Source organism: Puma concolor, chromosome B4, assembly GCF_028749965.1.
Source record: "Puma concolor isolate L17-30 chromosome B4, mPumCon1.1.hap2, whole genome shotgun sequence".
NCBI classification, from domain to species: domain Eukaryota; kingdom Metazoa; phylum Chordata; class Mammalia; order Carnivora; family Felidae; genus Puma; species Puma concolor.
The window spans coordinates 61,610,780-61,635,411 of record NC_141673.1 but is presented as its reverse complement, the minus strand read 5'-3'; the positions used below and the strand labels follow the sequence as shown (position 1 = coordinate 61,635,411).

The 24,632-nt window shown below is 41.5% G+C and overlaps 1 protein-coding gene across 1 annotated transcript in view; it reads right to left on the bottom strand.

Moving 5' to 3' along the window:
- Positions 1 to 3,242: 3,242 nt before the first annotated feature.
- The window catches only part of TESPA1 (thymocyte expressed, positive selection associated 1), a 35,593-nt gene continuing 14,203 nt past the window's right edge, over positions 3,243 to 24,632 (bottom strand). The window contains 11 exon segments of the mRNA XM_025926854.2: positions 3,243 to 3,816; positions 3,818 to 3,921; positions 3,924 to 4,010; positions 13,090 to 13,109; positions 13,111 to 13,173; positions 14,296 to 15,097; positions 17,040 to 17,248; positions 18,762 to 18,860; positions 19,135 to 19,171; positions 19,936 to 19,989; positions 20,625 to 20,674. Of these exon segments, the coding sequence (XP_025782639.2) occupies positions 3,718 to 3,816; positions 3,818 to 3,921; positions 3,924 to 4,010; positions 13,090 to 13,109; positions 13,111 to 13,173; positions 14,296 to 15,097; positions 17,040 to 17,248; positions 18,762 to 18,860; positions 19,135 to 19,171; positions 19,936 to 19,989; positions 20,625 to 20,674 (1,624 nt within the window). The 3' untranslated portion in view covers positions 3,243 to 3,717.

Here is a 24,632-nt window from a genome sequence, read left to right as displayed (position 1 = left end):
GTTTTTCCCTATTGAAGATGATATTAGCTGTGGGTCTTTCTTATATGGCTTTTATGATGTTGAGGTATGTTCCTTCTATTCCTACTTCAGGGTCTTTATCAAGAAAGGATGCTGTATTTTGTCAGAGGCTGTTTCTGCATCAATTGAGAGGATCATATGGTTCTTATCTTTTCTCTTATTAAAGTGGTGTATCACATTGATTGATTTGACCTTGAAGCCCAAGAATAAATCCCACTTAATCGTGATGAATATTTCTTTTAATGTATTGTTGGATTCATTTGCTAATACCTTGTTGAGAATTTTTGCATCCATGTTCACTGGGGAAATTGGTCTGTAATTCTCCTTTTTAGTGAAGTTTGTCTGATTTTGGAATCAAGGTAATTCCAGCCTCATAGAATGAGTTTGGAGGGTTTCCTTCCATTTCTTTCATTTGGAACACTTTCAAAAGAATAGGTATTAACTCTGCTCTGTATGTTTGGCAGAATTCCGCTGGAAAGCCATCCAGCCCTGGACTCTTGTTTTTTGGGAGAATTTTGATTACTGATAGAATGCCTTTGCTAGTTATGGTCTATTCATACATTCTATTTTTTCCTGTTTCAGTTTTGGCAGTTTATATGTTTCTAGAAATTTATCCATTTCTTCTAGATTGTCCAATTTGTTGTCATATAATTGCTCATAATATTCTCTTATTATTGTTTGTATTTCATGGTGTTGGTGGTGATCTCTCCTCTTTCATTCATGATTTTATTTATTTGGGCCCTTTCCTTTTTCTTTTTGTTAAATCTGGCTAGGGTTTGTCAATTTTGTTAAGTCTTTCAAAGAAATGGCTCCTAGTTTTGTTGATCTGCTCTAGTGTTTTGTTTTGTTGTTTTAATATCAATATCATTGATTTTTGCTCTAATCTTCATTATTTCCCTTCTTCTGCTGGTTTTGGGCTTTATTTCCTGTTATTTTCCCAACTCTTTTACGTGTAAGTTTAGGTTGTGTATTTGAGACCTTTCTTCCTTCTTTAGGAAGGCCTGGATTGCTATATACTTCCCTCTGATGACTGCCTTTGCTGCGTCCCAGGGTTTTTGGACTGTCATGTTTTCATTTTCATTGACTTCCACGTACTTGTTAATTTCCTCTTTAATTTCTTGGTTAACCCATTCATTCTTTAGTAGGATGTTCTTTTACCTCCATGCATTTGAGGGCTTTCCAATTTTTTTCTTGTGGTTGACTTCAAGCTTCATAGCGTTGCAGTTGGAAAATATGCATGGAATGATCTCAATCTTTTTGTACTTGTTGAGGGCTAATTTGTGACCCAGTATGTGATCTATTCTGGAGAATGTTCTATGTGCTGCTTGTGTAGGATGAATGTGTATTCTGCTGCTTTAGGATGAAATGTTCTGAATATACCTGTTAAGTCCATCCAGTCCAGTGTGTCATTCAAGACCATTGTTTCCTTGTTGGTTCTGCTTAGATAATCTGTCCATTGCTCCACATGTGGTCTTGGTTACATTTATTTCCTTTCTCTGGGTCTTTTTTGTTCACAGACAACTAAGCTAGTCCTTTCAAACTGTGACATTCAAGGATGGTCGGGCCTCGATATTCCCAGTGGAAATGCAATATTAACCCCTTCCCTGTTGGGCTCACTGCGTATAATGGCTGGATTGTCCTGATGGGGACTGCCAGTAAGGAGGGGTACAGGAATCTGGGAGCATTACTGAGATTATGGCACCTTCCCTCCCACTGCAACTGCTGAGCTATGAACTGCCACCCCTCCAATCCATGTTTCCTAAACTGGGCACCCACTCTGTCACCCATCCTTCCCCTTCCACCCACACCTGAGAGATGGGAACTGCAAACTGGCTTGGAGCCTGTGAGCAGTTGTCCAGCTGCGAATGCCCTGGAGCTCTGTCCTATCCACCCCTGTCACTGGCACCTCAGGGACAGTTTGCAGCTGGGGCCTGTGGGCAGAGGAGGTTGGCTGTCCTTGGTAGCAAATGAGAAGAGGTGGAGCGGGGCAGATGCTGGAGAGAGCTAAGGAGAGAGAGAAGCAGGGGAAGCCTTTGTTCCTCAGGCTAATGATAGAGTTCTACCCAGATAATTCCAATTACTGTCCAAGTTCTTTGGAATCTGCCTTGGAGGGGACCAGGAGGCAAATGCATGGTTTTTTTTTTCTTTCCTTTGTTGTTGCCTATGCAGATCCATCAGTTACAGACCTGAGGAGGTTATCTTGTCCATACCCAGCCCAGATGGTAAGCACCTCCCACCGACTGCACTTTCTAGAATCTTTCTGTTACACAATTCCTATAGGGAATCCGGCAAAGCTGAGTGTGGGGATGGCCTCTTTCTGCAGCCCCAGTCCATTTCCTCAATAAGATGTGGTCAGATATACTGTCTCTTAGGCTTTTTTAAATGAAGTAATCTCAGATCCTTCTGTTATCTCTCATGACCAAGATGGCCTTAACATTCTCCTCAGTGTAACTGCAGTTTGGAGAGTTTTTTCCCTCTGACTCTAGGCCCTCACTTCTGTTTTCTTATAGCATTTACTTTAGAAAGCTTGTTACTGTAAATCCTTCTCTGACCCTTCGAGATATAAATCTTCTCCCAGCCTCATTTCAATTTTACAACCCAGTAAAGTCTTTCTTAGGACCTGAGATACTTCAAGGAAGATAGTGCCCCTTTCTCCCAAGTTCTGTGGAAGGCTGGAACCTAACTTCAGCAGGGGCCCTAGCTCCAAATTGTCACAAAGATGCCAGAAAGTTTACTTTTCTATTATATAAGGCCAACCAGCAAATAAAGGTGTTCTAAAAACCCTCCATCCCAGCTCTTAAACTCTCTGGTCCCTTGTTTCCACCTAGCTCGACAATCAGACTTGGTCAATGCTCTGTGCGTTCTCAAAATCAACCTCTGTTGACTCATCGCATCCAGTACGATTTTTTTCTACTTTGACACTCATGGTTATACTTTCCCTCAAATCTCTCCCTTCTGGTCTTTGCTGACTTGCAGTTTATTAGGCAACTGAGTAATACATTATTGGAAGTGTGTGTGTGTGTGTGTGTGTGTGTGTGTGTGTGTGTGTGTTACCACTTCTACTCTACTAGAATTTTCTTGGGGGAGGAACAGGCCTAAAATGCTCTGTACCACACACCACCTCAAAGAGCACTGTAGGTCTTCAAGTCCTGTTTGTTGACAAAATATTTTCCTTCCAACACAAACCACAACTGTTAATTCTCTTTAAAAATATGCCAAAGTTTAAAAAAATATTTTTATTGGTCTTTTGTTTTCTGCCAGCAGAAAATACTGTGATGGTTTTGCAATGACCAAGAGGAGGAACCCTGAATCCCACCCATGTTTTTTTTTCTTATGAAGATATGAAACTAGAGATAGAGGGAGGAATTTGGGATAAGACGATGTTCTTCAGGTGAGACTTCAAGGGAAAAAAAAAACAGGACTCTGGTGTTGTGGAAGATTTTCTGGAACTTAATTGGGAACACATGGGGATGTGTAGAGGCTCAGAGGGAACCTTACTGCTGGGTGCACCAAGGCTTCAGAGCTGAAAGGTGGGATTTCTCCGTTTTCATCACGTTGAGTCCTTTGAGAGCATTCCCGTAGCAATCCTTGTGTCCTAAACTCGACCACTGTTAAATCCTCTAACTGCCTTAGGCAGTGTCAAAGCATGGGGGAAAATTACATTTTTGTCCAGTTTACCACTGCCTGTCTTGTGTTTTCTCATGCCCACATGGTAGAGAAACCAATGCACAGAGAAATGAAGTGATGTGCCTCAGGTCCTTCTCTGTGTGTGCAGTTTATGACAACATCAGGGCATAGATTCCAAGTCTCGAGGTCTGATCTTTCCAGTGGACCACGATGCTTTTCTCCTACCGAGTTCAGGGGTTTGTAGGGTCAGGGAGCAGGAGCTGGACATTGGGGTAGTACAACCTCTTGTGAGAAGAGGTGGGAATTAGGCTCTTCTATGAGGTCACTGCTATCAGAACATGTATGGTTGTGGTGGTGGAAAAAGCCTGCAGTGGGACTAAAAAGAAAGACATCACGCATTTTTGAGTCAGCCCTGGGTGCTGGGGTTGGTAGAAGCTTTTCTATCCCACCTGTTGAAATGTTTCTCACTACTGCAAGTCATATTTAAAGTCATTAGCAGCAGCAGCAAAGAAACCCTCATGTAACTGGGATTTTCTTGTGTGCCCCTCATGAAGTGAGATTCCTAGAAGTGTTCACTTTTTTTTTTAAATGTTTATTTATTTTTGAGAGACAGAGAGACAGAGAGAGAGTGGGAGACACAGAATCCGAAGCAGGCTCCAGGCTCTGGGCTGTCAGCACAGAGCCCGACGCGGGTCTCAAACTCATGGACCCGGAGATCATGACCTGAGCCAAAGTCAGATGTTTAACCGACCGAGCCACCCAGGCACGCCGCTTTATTTTTGTTTTTTAAAGTTAAGTTTTCAAAAGCACTTTGGATCTCAACTGATTCCAAATTTCCAGTGACCCCACATTGTCAATCTCTCTTCCTTCCTGAACCAGAGCCTCTCCCACCCTATTGATTCTTTTCCTTTGCAAATATATATGCTTAAACCTTCCCCATCCTAGAAAAAACAAGACATTCCTTAGAATCTCTGGACCCCTTTACCTACTTTATTTGCATAATTTCCTATTCACTTTTCACAATCATACTTTAAAGCCCTGCCACACGAATAAAAATACATCAGTCATTATGTGGTTGCAAATCCAATGATATCTTTGCATTCTCCTTCCTTTTGGATATTTTATGATGTATGTTACTGAAGACTACACCCTCCTTCCTGAAACAAACTTCCCTTGGCTACTATCTGACACTTTCTTTTTTCAATCCATGTGGCTATTCCTTTATGAACATCCGCTGTTTGATCAATTTTTCCTTTTCTTTTTCTTTTTTTTTTTTTAGACACAGCATGCATGGTTGCATGAGTTCACAAGTGGGGGAAGGGAAGAGGGAGAGAGAGAGAATCTTAAGCGTGGAGCCCGTCTCAGGACTAGATCCAACGACTCTGAGATCATGATCTGAACTGAAATCAAGAGTCGGTCGCTTAACTGACTGAGCCACTTACACACCATTTGATCAATTTTTATTTATTTATTTTATTATTATTATTTAAAAAAAATTTTTTTTCAACGTTTATTTATTTTTGGGACAGAGAGAGACAGAGCATGAACGGGGGAGGGGCAGAGAGAGAGGGAGACACAGAATCGGAAACAGGCTCCAGGTTCTGAGCCATCAGCCCAGAGCCTGACGCGGGGCTCGAACTCACGGACCGCGAGATCGTGACCTGGCTGAAGTCGGACGCTTAACCGACTGCGCCACCCAGGCGCCCCTTGATCAATTTTTAAATACTAATGTTTCTAAAGGTTCCTTTTTCACTTCAACTTCTGACTCTGCAAACTTTCCCTAGGTGAACTATTATTTCTCATGCCTTCCTTCACCTATTATAAGTAAGCCTCGAATTCCAAAAAAAATGTTATCCTCAAATTCATATATCCAGCTGCCTTATGGACTTCTCTATTTTAGTATTTCAGAACTACTGCCAACTCATCATATCCAGATCTTAACTCATCGAATTATTCTAGACTTGAAAATAGACAAACAAGATTACCAGACGTACTTTCAGTACAGTGTTATCCTTGAGTTTTGTTTTGTTTTGTTTTGTTTTATCGGCTATTTCACTACTCTGTGGGGGCAGAGGTTATCTCACAAATGTATGCCAAGTAGAGATGCACATAATTGCTTTCGAGTGTAACCAATAACCTCAAAGATGAGAATTTATGGTCTGGTTGTGTATTAACCAGTTGTGCAGCTAACTTGGGTTACCTAGTTTTAAAAGAACTAGCTTCTCAAATAGTCTTTGGACCAGTTCAAACACATTATTAATAGGAATTCTTATCAATTAATGAGTTGAATAAAATCTTTGAATGTGTTTACCTTATTTATATTAACACGAAAACCATTATTTTGTGTTTTTGAAAATTATCCTTTAAAATATTTGCCTTCCATCTTGCTCCTTCTACTGTATTTGTTCTCTTTTTAAAAATGTTTTTATTTTTATTTTTGAGACAGAGAGAGACAGAGCATGAGCAGGGGAGGGGCAGAGAGAGGGGGAGACACAGAATCTGAAGCAGGCTCCAGGTTCTGAGCTGTGAGCACAGAGCGCGACAAGGGGCTCGAACTCACAGAGTGTGAGATCATGACCTGAGCCGAAGTCGGATGCTTAACCGACTGAGCCACCCAGGCGCCCCTACTGTATTTTGTTCTTAATAAAAGTACATTAATATTCACTTAATCCCTCAAGAAGAAACTTGGAAATTTCCCTATTTTTTTTTTCTTTTCCTTCCCCTTCCCCCCAAACACAAGTCTGACTGGTTCTCAGTTTAGCCATTGGGCATATTAAATATCTGAAGTCCCACTCTTATTCCCCTCCATTCCTTGTATGCTCATCTAATTTCTGGTTGTCCCATTTCCCCTCAGTCTTTTGTGGTAAGCTTGCAAATGATTTTTCTTTCTCCGTTGGCTCCCTATTCCACCCATCTCCCATGCCTCTGCCAGAATGATCTTTCTAAAAGATAAATCTAATTGTGTCACTTCTTTTGTAAATTTTTAAGTGGCTCCTCATCTTTCTAGATGAAATCAAAACACTTAAAATAATATTGAAGACCTTCATTTCATAATGTAATTTCTACTTATCTTTCTTATTCTTTATTTTGATCTCCCACATACCCCTTTCTCTCAATTTGCACAAGGTGTAGTTTCTGACGATGTTATGATATTCCATTTCTCTCTGCCTTTGAATATATGTATCTCTCTACCTGGTATATCAATGTCCTGTCGCTTCTTCTTCTACTTCCCCCCACTATTCTTGCCTTGTTTGACCTTTTACTCATGTGTCTAGATTCACCTGGATATGTCATCCTCTGCGAAGTTCATGTTTCTATGCCTCTGCGGCATTTAATGAAGTTATATAAATGTGCTTCTTGATTTTCCTGTCATGTCTTTTGCTGAACTGTGAGCATTCCCGCTTAATCTGAATGGCATTCCCTTGCCGGTGAGTTTATAAAAAGGCAGGCAAACTCCAGTAGTCACAAAGGTGGTGAGGGCATTGGTGCTTAGTGCAAAGGATTAGGGCACGTAGTTAATGATAATCAGATTCAAGTACATGCAGTGAGGCTTGCTCTGATCCACCTTGGTAGTCCAAACTCCTGCACACTCAGGGCAGTGTGTTCTGATGAGAAGAGCACTGGTTTGGGAGTCAGGAGACCTGAGTTTTTTAACTAACGAGTTATGTGATCTTGCTAAGCAATTTTTTTTTTCTCATCTAGCCTAAATGATTACAAGACTTACATGAGGTAATATCTCTGAAAGCACTGTATTTGTCATGAAAGTCCCTTTCTACCTGAAGAGCTGGGTAAGGCGCTGTGGATGAAGATCAGGCCTCTGCTCAGCACGTCTCTAGGAACAATGTTTGCATGGCAGGCCACGTGAATGTTGACACCTGAAGTTGTGTGGCTCAACAGCTTTGGCTACAGCCTTGGAAATCCACCGAAACATTGGAAACCTAACTCAGAAAATGGACATTAAGCAACACAAGGGGAGATGATCCAGTCCAGGTGAAGGAAAGGCCAAAGGAGAGGAAAGATATGAACACAGGTATAATGGCAAATACGAATTAAAAATAAAAGGCTTAATTTTCCCTCTTGTGGAAGCCCCCTCCCCTTTTCTGAAAGTGGAAGTTTTCTTTAGAAAACTTGTAAGTTCTTTCTGCCTTTGAAATGTATGTAAATCTCTAAATAAGCCTCTTGCCACATTTGTGACCCTGAAATGTCTTTCTCAAGGATGACGGAAGCCTTTGCTTTGAAATGTAATAATCATCCAAGACTCTCGCCCTATCTCTGGGTCCCCGTGAGAGACCAGGAGTCTACCGTAGATGCCCGGCTCCCACCTGCGCAACTACCTCTGTCGTAAAGATACGAGAGGTTTTATTAGTCCTTTGGATAAAGGCAATTAGCTGACAGAGCTGGCCACACCAGTTCCAAGGTGTATTGTATGTATGTAAGGGCCTTTATCTGCCTGCCTTTGGAAGAGGGTGGGATTTCTTCCTGTCTCTGCAATCTCTTTAGTGGATGGCCTCTGACACACAGACATCATATTCAAAAATAAAACTATTTTCTTTTTCTTATACTTTTCTGGAGAGGTTTTCTGGGATGGCAGAAGATTTTGTCTTTAATTATATTTCCCCAATAGATGCAAAAAAACCTTGGTAAGAACTGTAAGTGAGGCAGAAAAATAATCGTCACGTGCTCCTGGTGCCCTGTTGCTTTCCTCTCTGCCTCTCCCCATCCCTCCCTACACCACCTGTCTGATAGCGGCTCTTCAAAATTTATTTTGGTATAAAAGTAACCATGCCCGGTGTGACCATCTATAAAATGGGGAACAATAAAACGGCTATGTCATAGGATTAAGTGATTTAACTCCCACATAGTGCTAAGGCTTAGGCCTGACATGTAGTAAGCACTATATGTAAACATTTGTTGTTAATATTGTCACATGGGAAAATCTTACATCAAAGTGCAAGTCTGTAGCTACCTGTCTCATATCGGTCCCCTAAATATCAACAGACAGCTTTGGATTACCTGACATTTGGGATGATCTAAGACTAGTTTCCTTCTTTATCTGATGCTCTGCATGGTCTCCCCACCCAATCCTGCCTGTCTTCTCCCACTGCCACCAGGAGAGCTGCCCATAAAGTGCAACCCCCACCTCCAGGTATGATCCCTTTGCAGATAGAATATATTTGAGCCTGTGCCCCACCCCCCCCCAGATCTGGTTCTGCCTTTTATAAATGTGATAGAGGTCAACAGCTTAAATTCCTGCAACAGGGCACAAATGGAAAGTGTTATGCATTCGGAAGTCTTGAGTGTGGTGCAAATTATGAGGCATGATGAGGGTCATCCTTTCCTAGGATCTGGGAGGAAGATTAAGACTTCTTCTCTGACAGAGACTAAGTGAAAGCTGATAGCTGGGGACAAGATCCTTTTTTAAGGTGTCCTTGGGCTAACTACAGAAAAGCACTCACCTTATGTAGATGAATTAGAAAAAAAAAAAAAAAAAAAAAAAAAAGAACTCGGCTTAGAAGATAAAGACCTTTGAGATTTTGGATGGTAAGCACAGGAGAGCTGGATTTCCACCCCTGCTTGCCTCTTTGAGTATTTTTGTGCATTGTGAGGACTGTACAGCTGGACTCAATGTCTGGCTGGGGGCTGCTATCCTTTCCTACCCAGGCTCACACCCCTCTCATGCCTGATGACGAGTAGTAGGTGAACGCGAAGCTTGATACGGAGCTCCTGGGAGATCATTTGTCCTTGGGAGAGATAATTACAGGTCCTGGAGGCAGACTAGCTCTGCCTTAGAAGGTGGTGAGTGAACTTCCCCCTTCCATATTTATCACACAGTCTTTAATCTTGGCACTCCTGAGGTGCTTTCACAGGTATTGCCCCCTTCTTGTGATGTCTTAAAGGATGATAGAAGAGTGAATAGAGAGAGATAATTCATAGCTTTGTGGAAAGATGATGAAACAAATTTATGGAACGTCCAAAAGATTTGGGAACCACCGTGGCCCGCTTGCCAAAGACTGTGTCAGTGGAGCAGAGATCTCGGAGTCTTCTAGGAAATCATAGAAGGGCAACCTGCAAAATCATTTCCTCAACTACTCGAGAGAGTTAAGTACATTTAATTCCTAAAGTTGCTGTGTTTCACTGAATCTGAGAAACCATCTTTTGCAAGACTCCTTTATTTTATATTTCACTAAGGAGGAATAAAAAATAGACATTGGCACTGTCAGTTGTAAGACCCATTCTATTTCAGAGATATTAAAATGTGGAAAAATGCAGGCCTTAGAATAAGGGAAATACATCATTTCTAACCACATATCCCTGGCAGAAAACAGAATCTGATTCCTTATCTAAAATTTACAACTCCTAACAATACTTTTTCCCTGTAGGACAGTTTTGGGAGAGGAACCGGTGTCCTGGGTGTTGTAGGTACTGCCCAGAAAGTATAACATTATAGAACCTGCATACGGCCTGCTTTGCCGGACATCTTGGCATTTTCTTGTGTGAGGCTGACATCTGCTGGACAAATAACACTTGCACAAAGCTTTGTATTTCAGAGTAAATTAAGTCAGTGGCAAAGAAACCTAGCTGTGGAGCACAGACTCCACAGTTTCTATTTTAATGTGGTAAGTCTAGCAATTAATTTCCTTTTCAAATTTGTATGCTGTGGCTGAGTCTGAGTTAGCTATAGAATGAAAACTTACCCCCAGTGTATCTTTAATATGTGAGGATTAAGCCCTTTAATGAAAGCAGTTATTCTTTTTTTTTGTTTGTTTTAATATTTTTTTTAATGTTTATTCACTTTTTGAGAGACAGAGACAGAGTGTGAGCAGGGTCAGGGCAGAGAGAGAGGGAGACACAGATTTCGAAGCAGGCTCCAGGCTCTGAGCTGTCAGCACAGAGCCCGACAGGGAGGCTTGAGCTCACAGACCGTGAGATCATGACCTGAGCCGAAGTCAGGCGCTCAACCGACTGAGCCACCCAGGCGCCCCATGAAAGCAGTTATTCTTAATCCTCACGGTGCACTGAGATCATCGTGATGGACCGTTTGTAAAGATGGCATGACAACCCTCCCATCCACATGGTTTTTTGCAATGTGATCTTGCCGCTCCTATTAAAAAATAGAGTCTGGGAATGCCTGGGTGGCTCAGTCGGTTAAGCGTCTGACTTCGGCTCATGTCATGATCTTGTGGTTCATGAGTTTGAGACCTATGTTGAGCTCTGTGCTGACAGCTCAGAGTCTGGAGCCTGCTTTGGATTCTGTGTCTCCCTCTCTCTCTCCGTCCTACCCACTCACACTCTGTCTCCCTCTGTCTCTCAAAAATGAATAAAAATGTAAAAAAAAAAAAAAGTCTGTTTTTCCTTCCCTTTGAATTCAGTTTGATCTTGTGACTTGATTTGACCAATAACATGTGGTAAAGGGGACGTTGTGAAACTTGCAACATACCCGTAAATAGAAGCATTGGAATTTCAGTTTTTGATGAATTTAGGAATTCAGCAAAATAGGAAAGACAAGCTAGACTATCAAAGAAAGACACACCACATGGAGAGGGCTCCCTTTGACAGTCAACACTAAGGTTCCAGACATGTGGGGGAGTCCATTTTTGACCTTCCAATCCAGCCCAGCCAAATAGTCCAAAACAGCTGCATAAATGAGCCCAGGTGAGACAAACATGGGAATCTTCCAGTAAACCCACAAAATAGTGAGAAATAAGAAACATTTTCTTTAAGCCACTACCTTTTAGATGGTTTGCTATGCAGCAATAGGAAAGCTTTAAAAGAAGAATAAACGATGCCCAAGTCCAAACCTTAGAGATTTGCATTTAACTCTATTGGTTGGAGTCCAGGAAATAGCAATTAAAAAAAACCTTGTAGGACTGAGAATCACTGATCTAAATATTTTATGCCCATGATTACCTTTTCTAAAATCAGCAACACCATTGTTGTTCTAATATGTTACACTGCCTTCACGAACTCTCTATAAGGGGTTGAAACTCTACATAAATGTCCAGTCCATACACACACACACACAATTATTATTAGTCTCCTCTTATGTAGGATAAAATTAAGTGATTTTTACAAGACCATTGAGTAAGTATAGAAAGGTCATTTGACTCCATATCCTAAACTTCTCCCAACTATATATAATATATTGCTGCCTTCTGATATTTACTTCTTTTGTGAGTGACTACTGTATACATACAATTTATATATCTGGAGATGAAAGTAATGAGTAAGAGAGAAAGAAAAGCAACTAGGGCTCTACAATCACAGAAAGTTAGAAGAGCTAGAATTGTAAAGATCTCTGTGATTCTGGACAAGTAACACAGTAAATTTAGAGTACTGACCCAAAATGACTATTGGGCAAGGAAGTGCAGTCAATAGTACTAAGAGATTCAAAATGGAAGGAACTCTAAGCAAGACTCATTGACTTAATTCAAGAAGGATTTCAAGTCCTGCTATCTTAGAAAATTTTTTCCTGATGCCATCTTCTCTATGGTCCTAGGGGATAGGTGGTAAAGACTACAGGAGCCTCACATATACTTAGTTTAAATAATGAATCTTTAGCCAAAGCGTTCAAAGGGATACCTCTGACACAGTTAATACTCAAACTCGCATTGAAAGGAAAGACATTTTAGCTGCAATAACCACCTATGTGAGATTTGTTATCCTTCTTTGACAAGGGAAGGAGAACTATGGACATCAGACCTACTGGAAGGAGCTCAGAGTTTAGGGGAACATAGCTGTGAGATACATGGGGTCTTCCCCATGTGGTGATGTGGGCTGATTAGAATGTAGCCCTAAGCAGGAGCCAGGACGTAGCTCTTTATGGTTAAAAACTCCGGCAATGCTTCTCAAACTTCAGCATGCAAATAAACCACCTAAGGGTCTTGATAAAACTGTGATTCCTGAGATCTGGGGTGGGGTCTGAGATTCTACATTTCTAACAAAATCCCAAGTGATGCTATAGGGCTGCCAGTCTGCAGGCTACGTTTGGAATATGAAGGTTATACAGAATTTACCCCAGAACAGTTCTTAGACTGTGATTATAAGACCAGTGGCATCAGCATCACCTGGGAACTTGTTAGAAATGCAAATTCTTGGGCCCTGTCCAGGGCTACTCAATCAGAAACTCTGGGATTTGGGCCCAGACATCTGTAGTTCAATAAGCCCTCCAGGTGATTCTGATGCTGAAGTCTGAGAACCACTGAACTAAAGAAGTATCTAACCAGCCATAGTAGAATCACCTGAGGGGCTTAAAAACAAAAGGTCAGGCACTGGTTTCCATGCCACGTTAATTAAATCAGAATCACAGGATGTGAGACCCTTCGTCATGGGTATTTAAAAAAATTTTCCTGGGCAATCACAATATGCAGCCAGGTCTGAGAATCACTGCCTGAGGGAGGGCGGGAGGGAAAGAGAGAGAGAGAGAGGAGGGAGAGACCCACTTACTGCCTGAGTCTTTGCCGGCACATCTGGTACAGGTGGGGGTGTCTGGGACTGTTGGGCCGGCAGCTCTCTTCGTCCTCACTATGGCTTTGCACCTGTAACCAAGATCCCAGCAGAACCCAGAGCCAGTGGGGAAAGGTGTTGGATGGCAGGTGGCCATAGGGGAAAGAGGCTGAGTGTACTTGAGAGACTTGGATTCTTCTGTCTTGGCAGGAATGTGGTAGTGAGGAACGCAGGAGCTGAGGTGCAGCTCTATGTCCAGTGAGAGGTGACATACATGCAAACGATATTACAAATCATCACAGTTTCTCTTTGTGGCAAGGGTCTGAGAACTTTCCCAAGAGAGCTCAGCATTTGATGGCAGTACTGTCTATAGTCCCAGGCAAGAGAGGTCTTAGGTTTTTGAGAGTCCACAGGATGAAGAGTTGGTGGACCTACATGATATGCCCACCTGGATCTTGCACTACCCCTTCTAGAACATGTTCCGGTTACAAAGGATGCCCAGATATTGTGCTCAGATGGCTTCAAGGCTTCTTCAGGGAATTGCACTGGTTTTGCCTGATATCTGTTGTCTTAAAAGGTTAACCTCTGGACTAACGTATGCACTCCTAGGCATGAGTGATGACCAGCGGATGGCTATTTTTGTGAGTAGAGGGTGTGTAGCTTTTGGATATGCAGGCTGGGGTGCTCACACATCTATAAGCAAAGTCTTTGTGGTTTAGGACAGATCTGGGCGTGGGAAGAGAAGGTGACAGTCCAAGGACTAGGGAGTGGCTCTGCCCACACTGCTGTGTTCTAGCACAGAAGTCCGAAGAGTCTGAGAATTTAAATTTGAACCTGGACTTCCAGGTCTTTATGGTTACATATTTATTGATGTAGAAGAGAACATACTTTATTTCATAGTGTTTAGCTTAGTGTATAATCGACCTCTATTTATACTCTTGTGCTGATCCCACAAATGATAGACAGGTGTGCTTGATGAGAAACTTCAGTGAAGGTCAGATCAGATGAGGAATTAGAAAAGTTCTGGAAACCTGGATGCTCTTAAGAAATCACACCTATTAATCCTTCTCCATTAACCTACTCCCAAAAGTTTCCGAATGTAGTTCAAGAATTGGGATATCTGGCGAGGACAGGGAGCCTGGATTCCCTTTACCCAATGGCAAGAATACAAAGCCTTTCTCTGCCGGCCTCCCTCCTGCCCCCAACCCTCTCATGTCCTCCAAGTCACAAGTGTCCTGCAGCTGCTGGGTTAGAGATGGGTGCAGTGCTGGGCGTTCTTGGCTCTGCTGGATGATGGACAAGTCCAATGACTTAACCATCCTGCTCATGGGATTCTCCTGAAACAGGCTCTTTCTTGCTCTGCTCTTTCTTTTCCAGAAAGTTGCATCCTTGGCTAAATGGACTTCCTTACTGGTGGCCTGTAGACCCCACAGCTCTCTCTTCACCTGTGCAGGGTCTGTGCTCCACTGTAGATCTGCTTTGGGCAAAGAATGTGTGCAACAGGTTGCCTCTGGGTTCGAATCCAGAGTTTGTGATGGTGTTTGCATTGTGGATATCCCCTGCTGTGTTTCCTCTTTATGGCAAAGGGCACATGGACCAGAAGAAGTGGGCAGCTTTGTGTCCCTGGTGGGAGGAACAGGATCTTCCTCTGAGCCTGGCCCAAACCCAAGGTCTTGTTGGAAGACCAGTTTATCTCCTCTCACTCTGTCCATCACTTCCCATACCACTTGGTCCAAACTGTTCTTTTTTGTGATATTATGGGGTGCTGATAGCCGATCTCGGGGACATGTATACAGGCACATCTTGGAGATGGCTTTCCGGAGGCGGTCTCTGGGTGAGAGAGGTTCAGGTTGTGGAGCCAGAATCTTGATGGATGGCACATCAGGGTTGCAGTTCCAGAACATGTGGGATGGTGTGAACTTTTGGACAGGTGTCTTAGACACATAGGAGTAGAGACAGAAGAAGGCATCAGCAGTGACGGCCAGTGTTTGCACCTGCTTAAACCTGCCTGGGCACAAGGGTTAAAGATGGTGAATCTGGGGGTCATCAGTAAATTATCCCTGGTATATCTTCCTTCAATAACCTTCCCAAGGCTCAAAATTCAGAAAGAAGATGCCATATTTCCCAGCAGTGTTTCTCCCATTTAGATTTCTCACACCCAGGATCCCCCTTCTTCACTTTCTTGACTTCTTGATTCACCATCCTGAATAGATGATTTCCTTCAGCCCAAAAATTAATTCTGTATGGGATGAGGAGCTTTTCTGCATCCTGATTTAACATATCCTTTCTGATGTCAGTATATTCTAAACAATGGCTTCTAGTACTGTTTGCATTAGATGACAAACATAACAAAAAAGGACAAAATCAACATCATTTTCTTAGTAACAAAACTTTAGGGTTCTAGAAGGCTTCTGGACAGCGACAAATTTGAAGAATGGCAATTATTAGCCAGTGGACTAGGGTACAGAAATTTAGATGGACTGTATCATTTTTTTCAAAGTAAACGCTACACCCAATGTGGGGCTCCTATTCATGGACTATACCATTTTATTAGACCTTGCTTCACAAAGTGTGGTCCCTGGTCCAGAAGCATGGGCACTGCTTAGGAACCCGTTATAAATGTAGAATCTCAGACTGTATCTCAAGCATTTTAATAATCTCCTTTGGTAATTCATGCGCATATCCGTGTTTGAAAAGCACTGTGATAAACCATACGTCTATTACGGTGTAAAACTTCCAAAAGGCAAGAATCATGTTCCTCTTCTCTAGTCTGTTCTTCCAGAATTTAACATCTAATTATGTACTTGGCACTTAAAATAAATTCAATAAATTATCCTCTAATTTTAGTGTGCATAAGAATCATCTAAGGTTGTGAAAATACTCCAACTCAAAATCATTGTTGCAGCAGGTCGAACTCAGGAACGTAATTTTACCAAGATTATTTCAAGTTGAATCTGATGCAAAGACTCTGAAACAACACTGTCAGAAACACAATCATGTTGAGGATGTCACAGAATATAATTTGAAACATAATCTAACATATAGAGTCAAATAGAGGGGCACCTGGGTGGCTTAGCTGGTTAAGCGTCTGACTCTTGATTTTGGATCAGGTCATGATTTCATGGTTTGTGAGACTGAGTTCCATGCCAGGCTCCTTTCTGACAGAACAGAGCCTGCTTGGGATTCTATCTCTCTCTCTCCTCTCTCTCTGCCCCATCCCTGCTTGTGCTTGCTGTATCTCTCTCTCTCTCTCTCAAAATAAATAAATAAACATTAAAAAAAGAATCAAATAGAGTCTTTTATCCCTCATCCAGCTAGAGAAGTCCTCTCATATCTTTCCTTAGTATGGAATCAGGACAATTTAAATAATTGTTACCCTGGATGTGGTCTAAGGATTACACATAAGAATCCTGTGTGCTTGTTTAAAATAAATACTCCTGAGCCTCTCCCTCTGTGGAAAAAAAAAAAAAAGCCTATGAATATGAATGTTTTATAAAGTCTCTGGACAATCTAACATATTTAACTTTGAGAACAATTGCCCTAAAGGGAAGTGATTTTAATACAGTGGCTATAAATGAGGAACGTTCTATTGTTCCAACTGATGAGAACAATTGCCCTAAAGGGAAGTGATTTTAATCCAGTGGCTATAAATGAGGAACATTCTATCATTCCAACTGAGAAATAAAAATGGGGATAAGAGGTAAAAACATTGTTCTCATTTGATTCAGCTAAAGGAGAGAAGGCCTAAGAAAGTAGTAGTGATATGAAGTGTCTTCAAGACTATTTCTTTAAGAGGGAGAGGCATACATCAAAATTCTCCACATTGAAAACAGCAGCAAGGAAACAGACACAAGAAACAAAGGGTCGGTGAAACTGACCAAGAGGAAGTAGCATCTAGAGCCACTGTTGTGAATGGCGGCGAAGTAGAGCGGGCCTATGGTAACACTCACTGGCCAGCATGAGGCAAGGGTCCTCCGTCTCAACCCTCCGCACCTGGGCCTTCAGGAAGAGTTGGAAATCAATGCCTTTGGCCTGAGAAGGGGTAGTGAAAAATCGGGCAGGAATCCGAGAACTGTCCTTGTGGTCCTCTTGGCCAAAGCCCAGACTGAAGAGGATGTCTTCTGCATCTTCTTGCACCTTGTCCAGAATCTCAGAGATGCTGAAAGGAGGGAGGTTCGGTAAATAGGGGCAACTCTGAGTTTCAAGGTCATCCAGAGTATCTAATAAAAGACTTACATATCTTTCTGATCCTTTCTCTAGCTTCCATTTTGACTTTGAGAAAAGCTTTCCCTTCCGTGAACCTACATTTTTGGTCTAAACATGGGAATTACAATCCAGCCCTGGTTTAAAAATCCAATTAGACTCTATCATAGTACTTTAAACATCACAGATGAATGAAAATTTGCTATGAGAGGGATATAAAAAATTGAAAACATCATAGATTTAAAGAAATCTTATGGTTATGGGTTATTAATCAGTCAGTTCCCACCTGCACATACTATGATTTCGCTGGCTTTTGCCAAATGCTTTGTGGCTTGCTACTCAACTTACCCTGATGGTTGTGTGGGACAACGAGGCACTGAGTGTGTAAGAAACACAAAACTCATTTTATTCTTACCCTGAGGTAAAAATTAACCAATGTTCAAAACCTGATTTTGTAGCACTATTTTTTTCAGGACAGAAACCCTGCATTACAGAAGATCAAGCTCTCTCTGTCTCTCTCAGTGTGGCACTAACATGTCTCTACATCCAAAGCTGTGTACCACCAAGCTGGTGACACTAGAGCTCAATAACTATGCATTCCACATGAATAAGTCATGGGGATGAAAGTACAGGATAGGGGATATAGTCGGTAATATTGTAACAACATTGTTATGGTGACAGATGGTTACCACACTTATCCTATCTTATACAGTGTAATGTGTAGAAGTGTTGAATCACTATGTTACACACATGAAACTAATATAATATTGTATGTCAAGCATATTTCAGTAAAAAAGTACAGATATCTGAGTCTCCAGAGATTCTGACTCAACTGAAGTGGGATGTGGCCAGGGTAGAGGCTTAGTGAGGACAAATCACTAAAGATAGGCACATGGCTAATAAATCTGAGAACTGGGTCTCAAGTTCAAACCTTGACACCAAATTCCAAACACTTGTTATCACACTGCTTTGTTTTTCATAACTTTCCACCTTAAAGTTGTTTGTGTTTGTCTTTTGTTCACCCTACTTGACTGGAGCTCCTGGGGGCAAGCACTTTGCTTCACTTTTTCAAATTTCACATAGTCATTGCCCCATCTGCATAAGGAGATACAAAATTGCCTGAGTGAATCAATATTTAATTGCTTCATTCAATCAACAAATCAATCAATCAATGCATTTACTGTAAAGAATTGCTATAAGTCTAGGAACTGTGGTGATACCCATACTACACCTCCTGGGGTACAAGTTCACCTCTGTTTGACACAGCATTCCAGCTCTGAGCCATGGATTCCTCTGCACTGCCCCCTGCCCGTTGTTCTTGAAGCAAATGTGGACATACTTCTCAAGTACGTGACTGCATAAAATCTCCAGTAAGGTATCCAAGAAAAAATGGGCAAGGGTTCTTGGTTCCATTCTCTTCTGCCTCTCCTCTTCCCCACTCGTACAACCCTGCCACACCTGGTATCTACCTTGAACTAGTCTTGTTGGTCCCACTGGTCATGCTGCTGGAAGCCAAACTGCAGCCAAGATCCAGTAGCTGGAAGGGCCGGGGTGTCTCCAGGAGACTCCTGCAGGGATAAGAGCTGATGTCACATGACTCTTGTCAGCAGTCTACATCCTGGTTCCAAGACGTGCTCTGCTGGGCATATTTACCCCCCTGCTGTGTACCTTCTACCGTCTACTGCACAAACTCAGTCTAGGGCCTCATTCCTAGTTGGAAAATCTCACTCTCTATGGTGACCCTTTAGCTCTTTGTGTTTGATCTCTTTGACTCTGACACCTACCCTAGTTCAGTAGCTCCTGACAGAGACATCATTCAGTCTGGGTGACCCTAACACTTACCTGGAGAAGACTTTGCCATGGGCGGCCAGCAGTGTGGCTGGGCAAGGAACAAAAAGGCAAAAAGAAAGTTAGAAGGGAAAATGAAAATCACCTATGCTGCCTCTCTGAACTTAAAACTCAGCCCCCTCCATTCCTCTCTGCCACTACTACAGGCTTGCTGAACCCCATGAACTCTGCTCTTCATGGGAGTATCTAAAGATCATCAAACATAGACCTGGAAGGGGGGCAGACATGGCAGAGAACAAGTGGCCCTAAGCCTCTGAACTTATAAAAACGATGACTGGTGTCTAGGCCAGAGTTTCTCTGTCCTGAGGAGGGTAACATCATTCAGCCTTCTAGGCTAGTGTTCCTGCCCCACAGTGTGAGCCTCTACAGGTCCCGGGAGACACAGGTACATTGCAATACCTCCCTCCTTTATTTAAACCGTCATCTTCTTGCAGGCAATCTCTCTCTTATACCCAGTATTTAGTCTGCTTTACGCTTCCTATACAGATTCAGTGATGTCTGGGCAGCCAATGTTATGGTGATTTTATATGTAATCTTCCCAGGAGCCAAATGAAAGCCCTCATGATGGACTGGTAGGCATCATGTGAGGTTGGTGAGGAAGTATGTCTGGACACATGATGCTTTATGAGTTTTACCTTACGTCGTAACGAGACTGCTTTTTTCCTACAGATAAGACCCCAGTGAATGGGTTTCTTTTTTCCACAGTTCTCCCTTTGCATTCTACCCTTTCATTTCTTAAGTATCTAATGTATAACCTCTTCTTTGATTCCAACATCAGAGAGCTGTGCCACTTACCCTCTGCTCCTAGGGTCAAATCATCTTCAAAGCTGGTTCCATGGCTGAGGCACCCTGTGGAATAAGGCAAAGGTCACAGAAAACAGGCTTACACACACATGCACACACACACACACATTTATATACATGAACATCTATAAACACATAATCACATCAGACACCACATGTTTGCAAAACTCCCCCCAGCTATACATACACTACTTCAGAAATCACATTTATATTTTGATTTAGAAAGACTGAAACAATCACCTGTAATTAACCTGTCTCCTATATCACATAGTCATGTACACGATCCTCTGTCAGGTAGTGAGCACATGGAGGTGTGTACTCACACTCACACACATAAACACACACATCTTATAAAGCTCTTTTCCTGTAATGGTGGTTGGTAGCTGAACAACCACTAACAGAAGATAATCTTTGAGTACTAGTCAGCCTGTCAGCTGAGCCAGTGCTTAGTCTTTTGGACCTCGTAGACTGCCTTGTGACTACTAATAGGTGTTTTATAGACAGTTAAAAGGCAGTCATCATTCTTATATGTGCATATGTGTGTGCATGTATATATACTCTCTCTCTCTCTTTCTCTCTCTCACACACACACACACACACACACACACACACACACACACACACAGCTATCACTGTCCAGATAGAAGAATAATAGAAGAAAGAAGAGAGCCTATACTCACCACTGTAGCCTGACTGTCCTGTTTCCTCAAAAAACCCTTCTTCAGAGTACCTGAGGAGCACAAATGAGGGTTGAAGTCACTACATTTTCCAAGGTGCTTTTCCTCAAATAAGTCTCACAAGTTCACATAATTTTCCAATGCGAACCAGCAGTACTTAACTGCCTTTATGTTGAAGAAAGCTAAGACAGAGTGGCTATTTGACAAATTCGTAGAAGTAGTCAGGGGAAGTGGGACTAGGGTGCACTGTATTTTAGATTGGGCTGCTATTGTACTGACCACTCCGTCCAAAGTCAGCTCAGAAAGCGACAAGTCTGCAGTTGCTAGGTAAAACAGGAAAGAAAAAACAGAGAAACAAAACCAGAGAAATACATTTATAGTAGCAGTGCTTAGGGGTGCCATAATTTCCACATGACAGATACAAGTGTTGATAGTTTTTGACTTGTAAGAAGTGGTCAACTTGACTCCCCACACCCTCTTCCTTCTCTCTGAGCCATGATCATATCTCTCAGGAAGCAGCAGAAACTGCGTTTTGGTTAGAGATTCTGATTTTACATTTTGAGGTATGATCTTATCAAACATTTACCATCTCCACAAGAGGAACAGACAGAAATCAGCATACTTGCTAGTGAGAAACAACTCAGTTTTACCAACCAGGAAGAATTCTGTGTCTGAAACAGGTGATTGCATTCCTGCTTCCTGGCTGCTGTTCTGTTCTCAGATATTACATAAGAGGATGTGGATACCTAGATATGTCTGCTTCCAAGGACTAATATGTTGTGAGTTTTACAGCGTTCATTTTCCTGAAAGTTTTTAAACGGGAAGTTGCACATGATGCTTTGAGTCTAACCTCAGTATGTAATCACTCAGTGAAATGTTTAATTACTCATTAATGGTAATGAGTTTACTAACTGAACACCCACAGATCAAGTTGTGTTTAAGTTTTGCAAAATAAATCACTGCATATATAGACATCTTTTATTGGCACCTTCATTTCAATAGTGAAAAATCAGTCATGTTTTCCAAAATCTGTATTTTTACGTCTTCATGAAAAAAAAACTGCACATCAAGGTACATTATAAAATAATGTAACATACAAGCTAATTAAGGATGGTTAACTCTCATATGATTTCACTCATACGTGAAATTTAAGAAACAAAACAGATGAACATAAGGGAAGGGAAGGAAAAATAAGATAAAAGTCAAACCGTAAGAGACTCTTAAATACAGAGAACAAACTGAGGGTTGCTGGAAGGCTAGTGGGGGGCGGGATGGGCTAAATGGGTGGTGGGCATTAAGGAAGGGACTTGTTGGGATGAGAACTGGGTATTATTTGTAAGTGATGAACCACTAAATTCTACTCCTGAAACCTACACCACACGATATGTTAACTAACTTGAATTAAAATTAAAAAAAAAGAAAAAAGAATGGGTAACTCTATAAATGTGCTTCTCTTCCTAACAGATGACACAAAAATAGATTTTAATATAATATTATGAACATATATGTTAGTATATACACTATTAAAAATATCAGTATAAATTTATATTTACTATTACTACTAAAGAACCACAACATGTAAAGTCAACTATTAGAATAGTGAGGTTGACTATTGCATTTAATGCTTGCGATGTAGCTACATGTAATGCAAGTATCAAAGCCCTCCAGAACTGGGAGACACCAAATCTCTATTGTAAAATGGACAAATCGTATGATAAATTAATGCTTCACAACGACAAAAAAGAATGAACATTTAACAGGAGACCTACCCTCAACAAACTTTGAAGCACACAATACTGCATTGTTAACAATACCGCACTGTTAATATAGGCACTATGTTGTGTAGAGCTCTAAGACTCACTCATCTAGTGTAACTGAAACGTATACCTGTTGAGCTGTACTACAGTTATATTAAAAAGAAAAATTCAATTGATATGTATGCTATACTTCAATAAAATTTACTTTAAAAAATACCGCAGGTAAAATTTCTGGGGTGTCCAAGCAAAACTCAGTGCTATTCACTAAATACGAGGTTTTGTTGGGTGTTCAGCCTACATGTCTCTTCTCTGGTTGTGCCCTGGCAGGCGTGTTCATATTCTCTATATGAGGACCAGCCCAGGATGAGCTTTGGGACAGTAGGCTGTGTGTAGGTGGAATCTACTACAGAAGTACGGACATGAGTCTGGATCTACTGATTGACCTGAAGATGACTGAAAACTTCATGGCCATCACCCAAGTACCAGGCCTTTCATGTATTAATGCTTAGGACATAAAACCCATGACTAGGAACTAGATCCGTAGCTGCTCCTCTCTGTCTTCCACTGAAAGATCCCTTTGCATCATCTCAAGTCTGAAATAGGAGAGCCAAGGTACTGCTTGTCTTGTATAGCGAGTTCCTAAGCAAAATTAGGAGGGAGGATAGGACTGTGAAAAGAAGGATGTGACTCCTTTTAGCTTCTTCCAGCAATTTCCATAGATCTTGCCTGTGAGATTTAAGCTCAAGTCCACACAGATGATTTCTGGGCTCCCAACCCTACCTCTCATGATGCACAAGCAACACACTCATATCCTAGAAACCCCCCTGGGAGCTTTAAGAGGAGAAAGAAAAAGGAGAGGCATAGTTTGTGAAGATATACATGATCTAGACCTGCAGCAGAATGGTCTGCCATTGGATTCAATACACTGAGAGACACTGACACTAAATTACCCAGGAAGTTGGCAGGTTTTCTTGGAGAGCCTGTCCGAAAACAAAACCGTGTTGCTATCGGAGAATGTTTATTTGGCACTGGAAAGAAAATGGAAACCATAGAGCCTTGAAATAAAATTTGAGAAGTGCATCCAAGCACCTGTCAACAGAGTGGACAGGTATCCGGTGAATGTGGGCTCCTCGTTCATCTTGTCTCGTCTGTGGTCTTGGCAGCCTAAGAATTGAACACTGTGGTGACTCAGAAAGTCATATCTGGAATGCATTTTCCCTATCTTCTTCAATGTCTATTACCAAAATCAAGTGTTCTCTTGCTACCGTCAATCATCATCAACCTTTAATTTTTCTAATTATCTCATATAACTAAAAAGTATTACGTTTGTATTAGGGAGGATTCAAAAATAGACATAATTGGAAATATTTTATAAACCTGATAATTCCCCCTTCAGAGACAAATGTAGTTTTTTTTTTAAGTTTATTTATTTATATTGAGGGGGAGAGAGAGAGAGAGAGAGAACCCCAAGCAGGCTCTGCACTCTGGGCACAGAGCCCAGTGTGGGGCTTGAACTCATAAACCGTGAGATCATGAGCTGAATCGAAATCAAGAGTTGAATGCTTAACTGACTGAGTCACCCAGGCACCCTGACAAATGTGTATTAAGAGACTTTCCTGTGGGCTTTTTAAAGTTTCACAATTAAATTTTTTTCAACACATCAAAAGGTAAAGAAAAAATGACAGATAGCCTTGCACTTGCCACCCTACTTTCACACCTGTAAGCATTCTGTCATATTTGTTCCTGAACTCTCTTAATAAAAATAAAAATATAATATTAAAAATATAACTACAGCCTCATTTTACTCCCATTCCTTCCCAGAGGTGGCCACTATCCTCGAGTTGGCATGTATCCCTTCTGCACATACTTTTCTGAGAAATAAAGAGATTTAGACAGACAGATGCTAAGTATATAGGCAGGTCTATTTTGTGAAATTTTCAAGTAGCACAAAGCCCCGCCTTTATAAACCTCACCTGCTCACGTATTACTACAGAGCATAAAGCATTTGTGCATATACTATATCATTTAAATCTCACAAGAAACGTTGAAACTTTATTATTCTAGGTCTCTACTTTCTAGGCAAGGAGTCTGAAATAGAAGGAGCATTGACTGTTTTCTTACAGGTGGTTCCACAGATAGCACAACTTTTGGCTCAAATCCTGGAGCCATTTTACTCACCAGACTATTTTTTTCAGCCCATGTTTTGTTTAGGGTTTATTTTTGTAAAATATGGGGGGGGGGAACGTAATTTCTG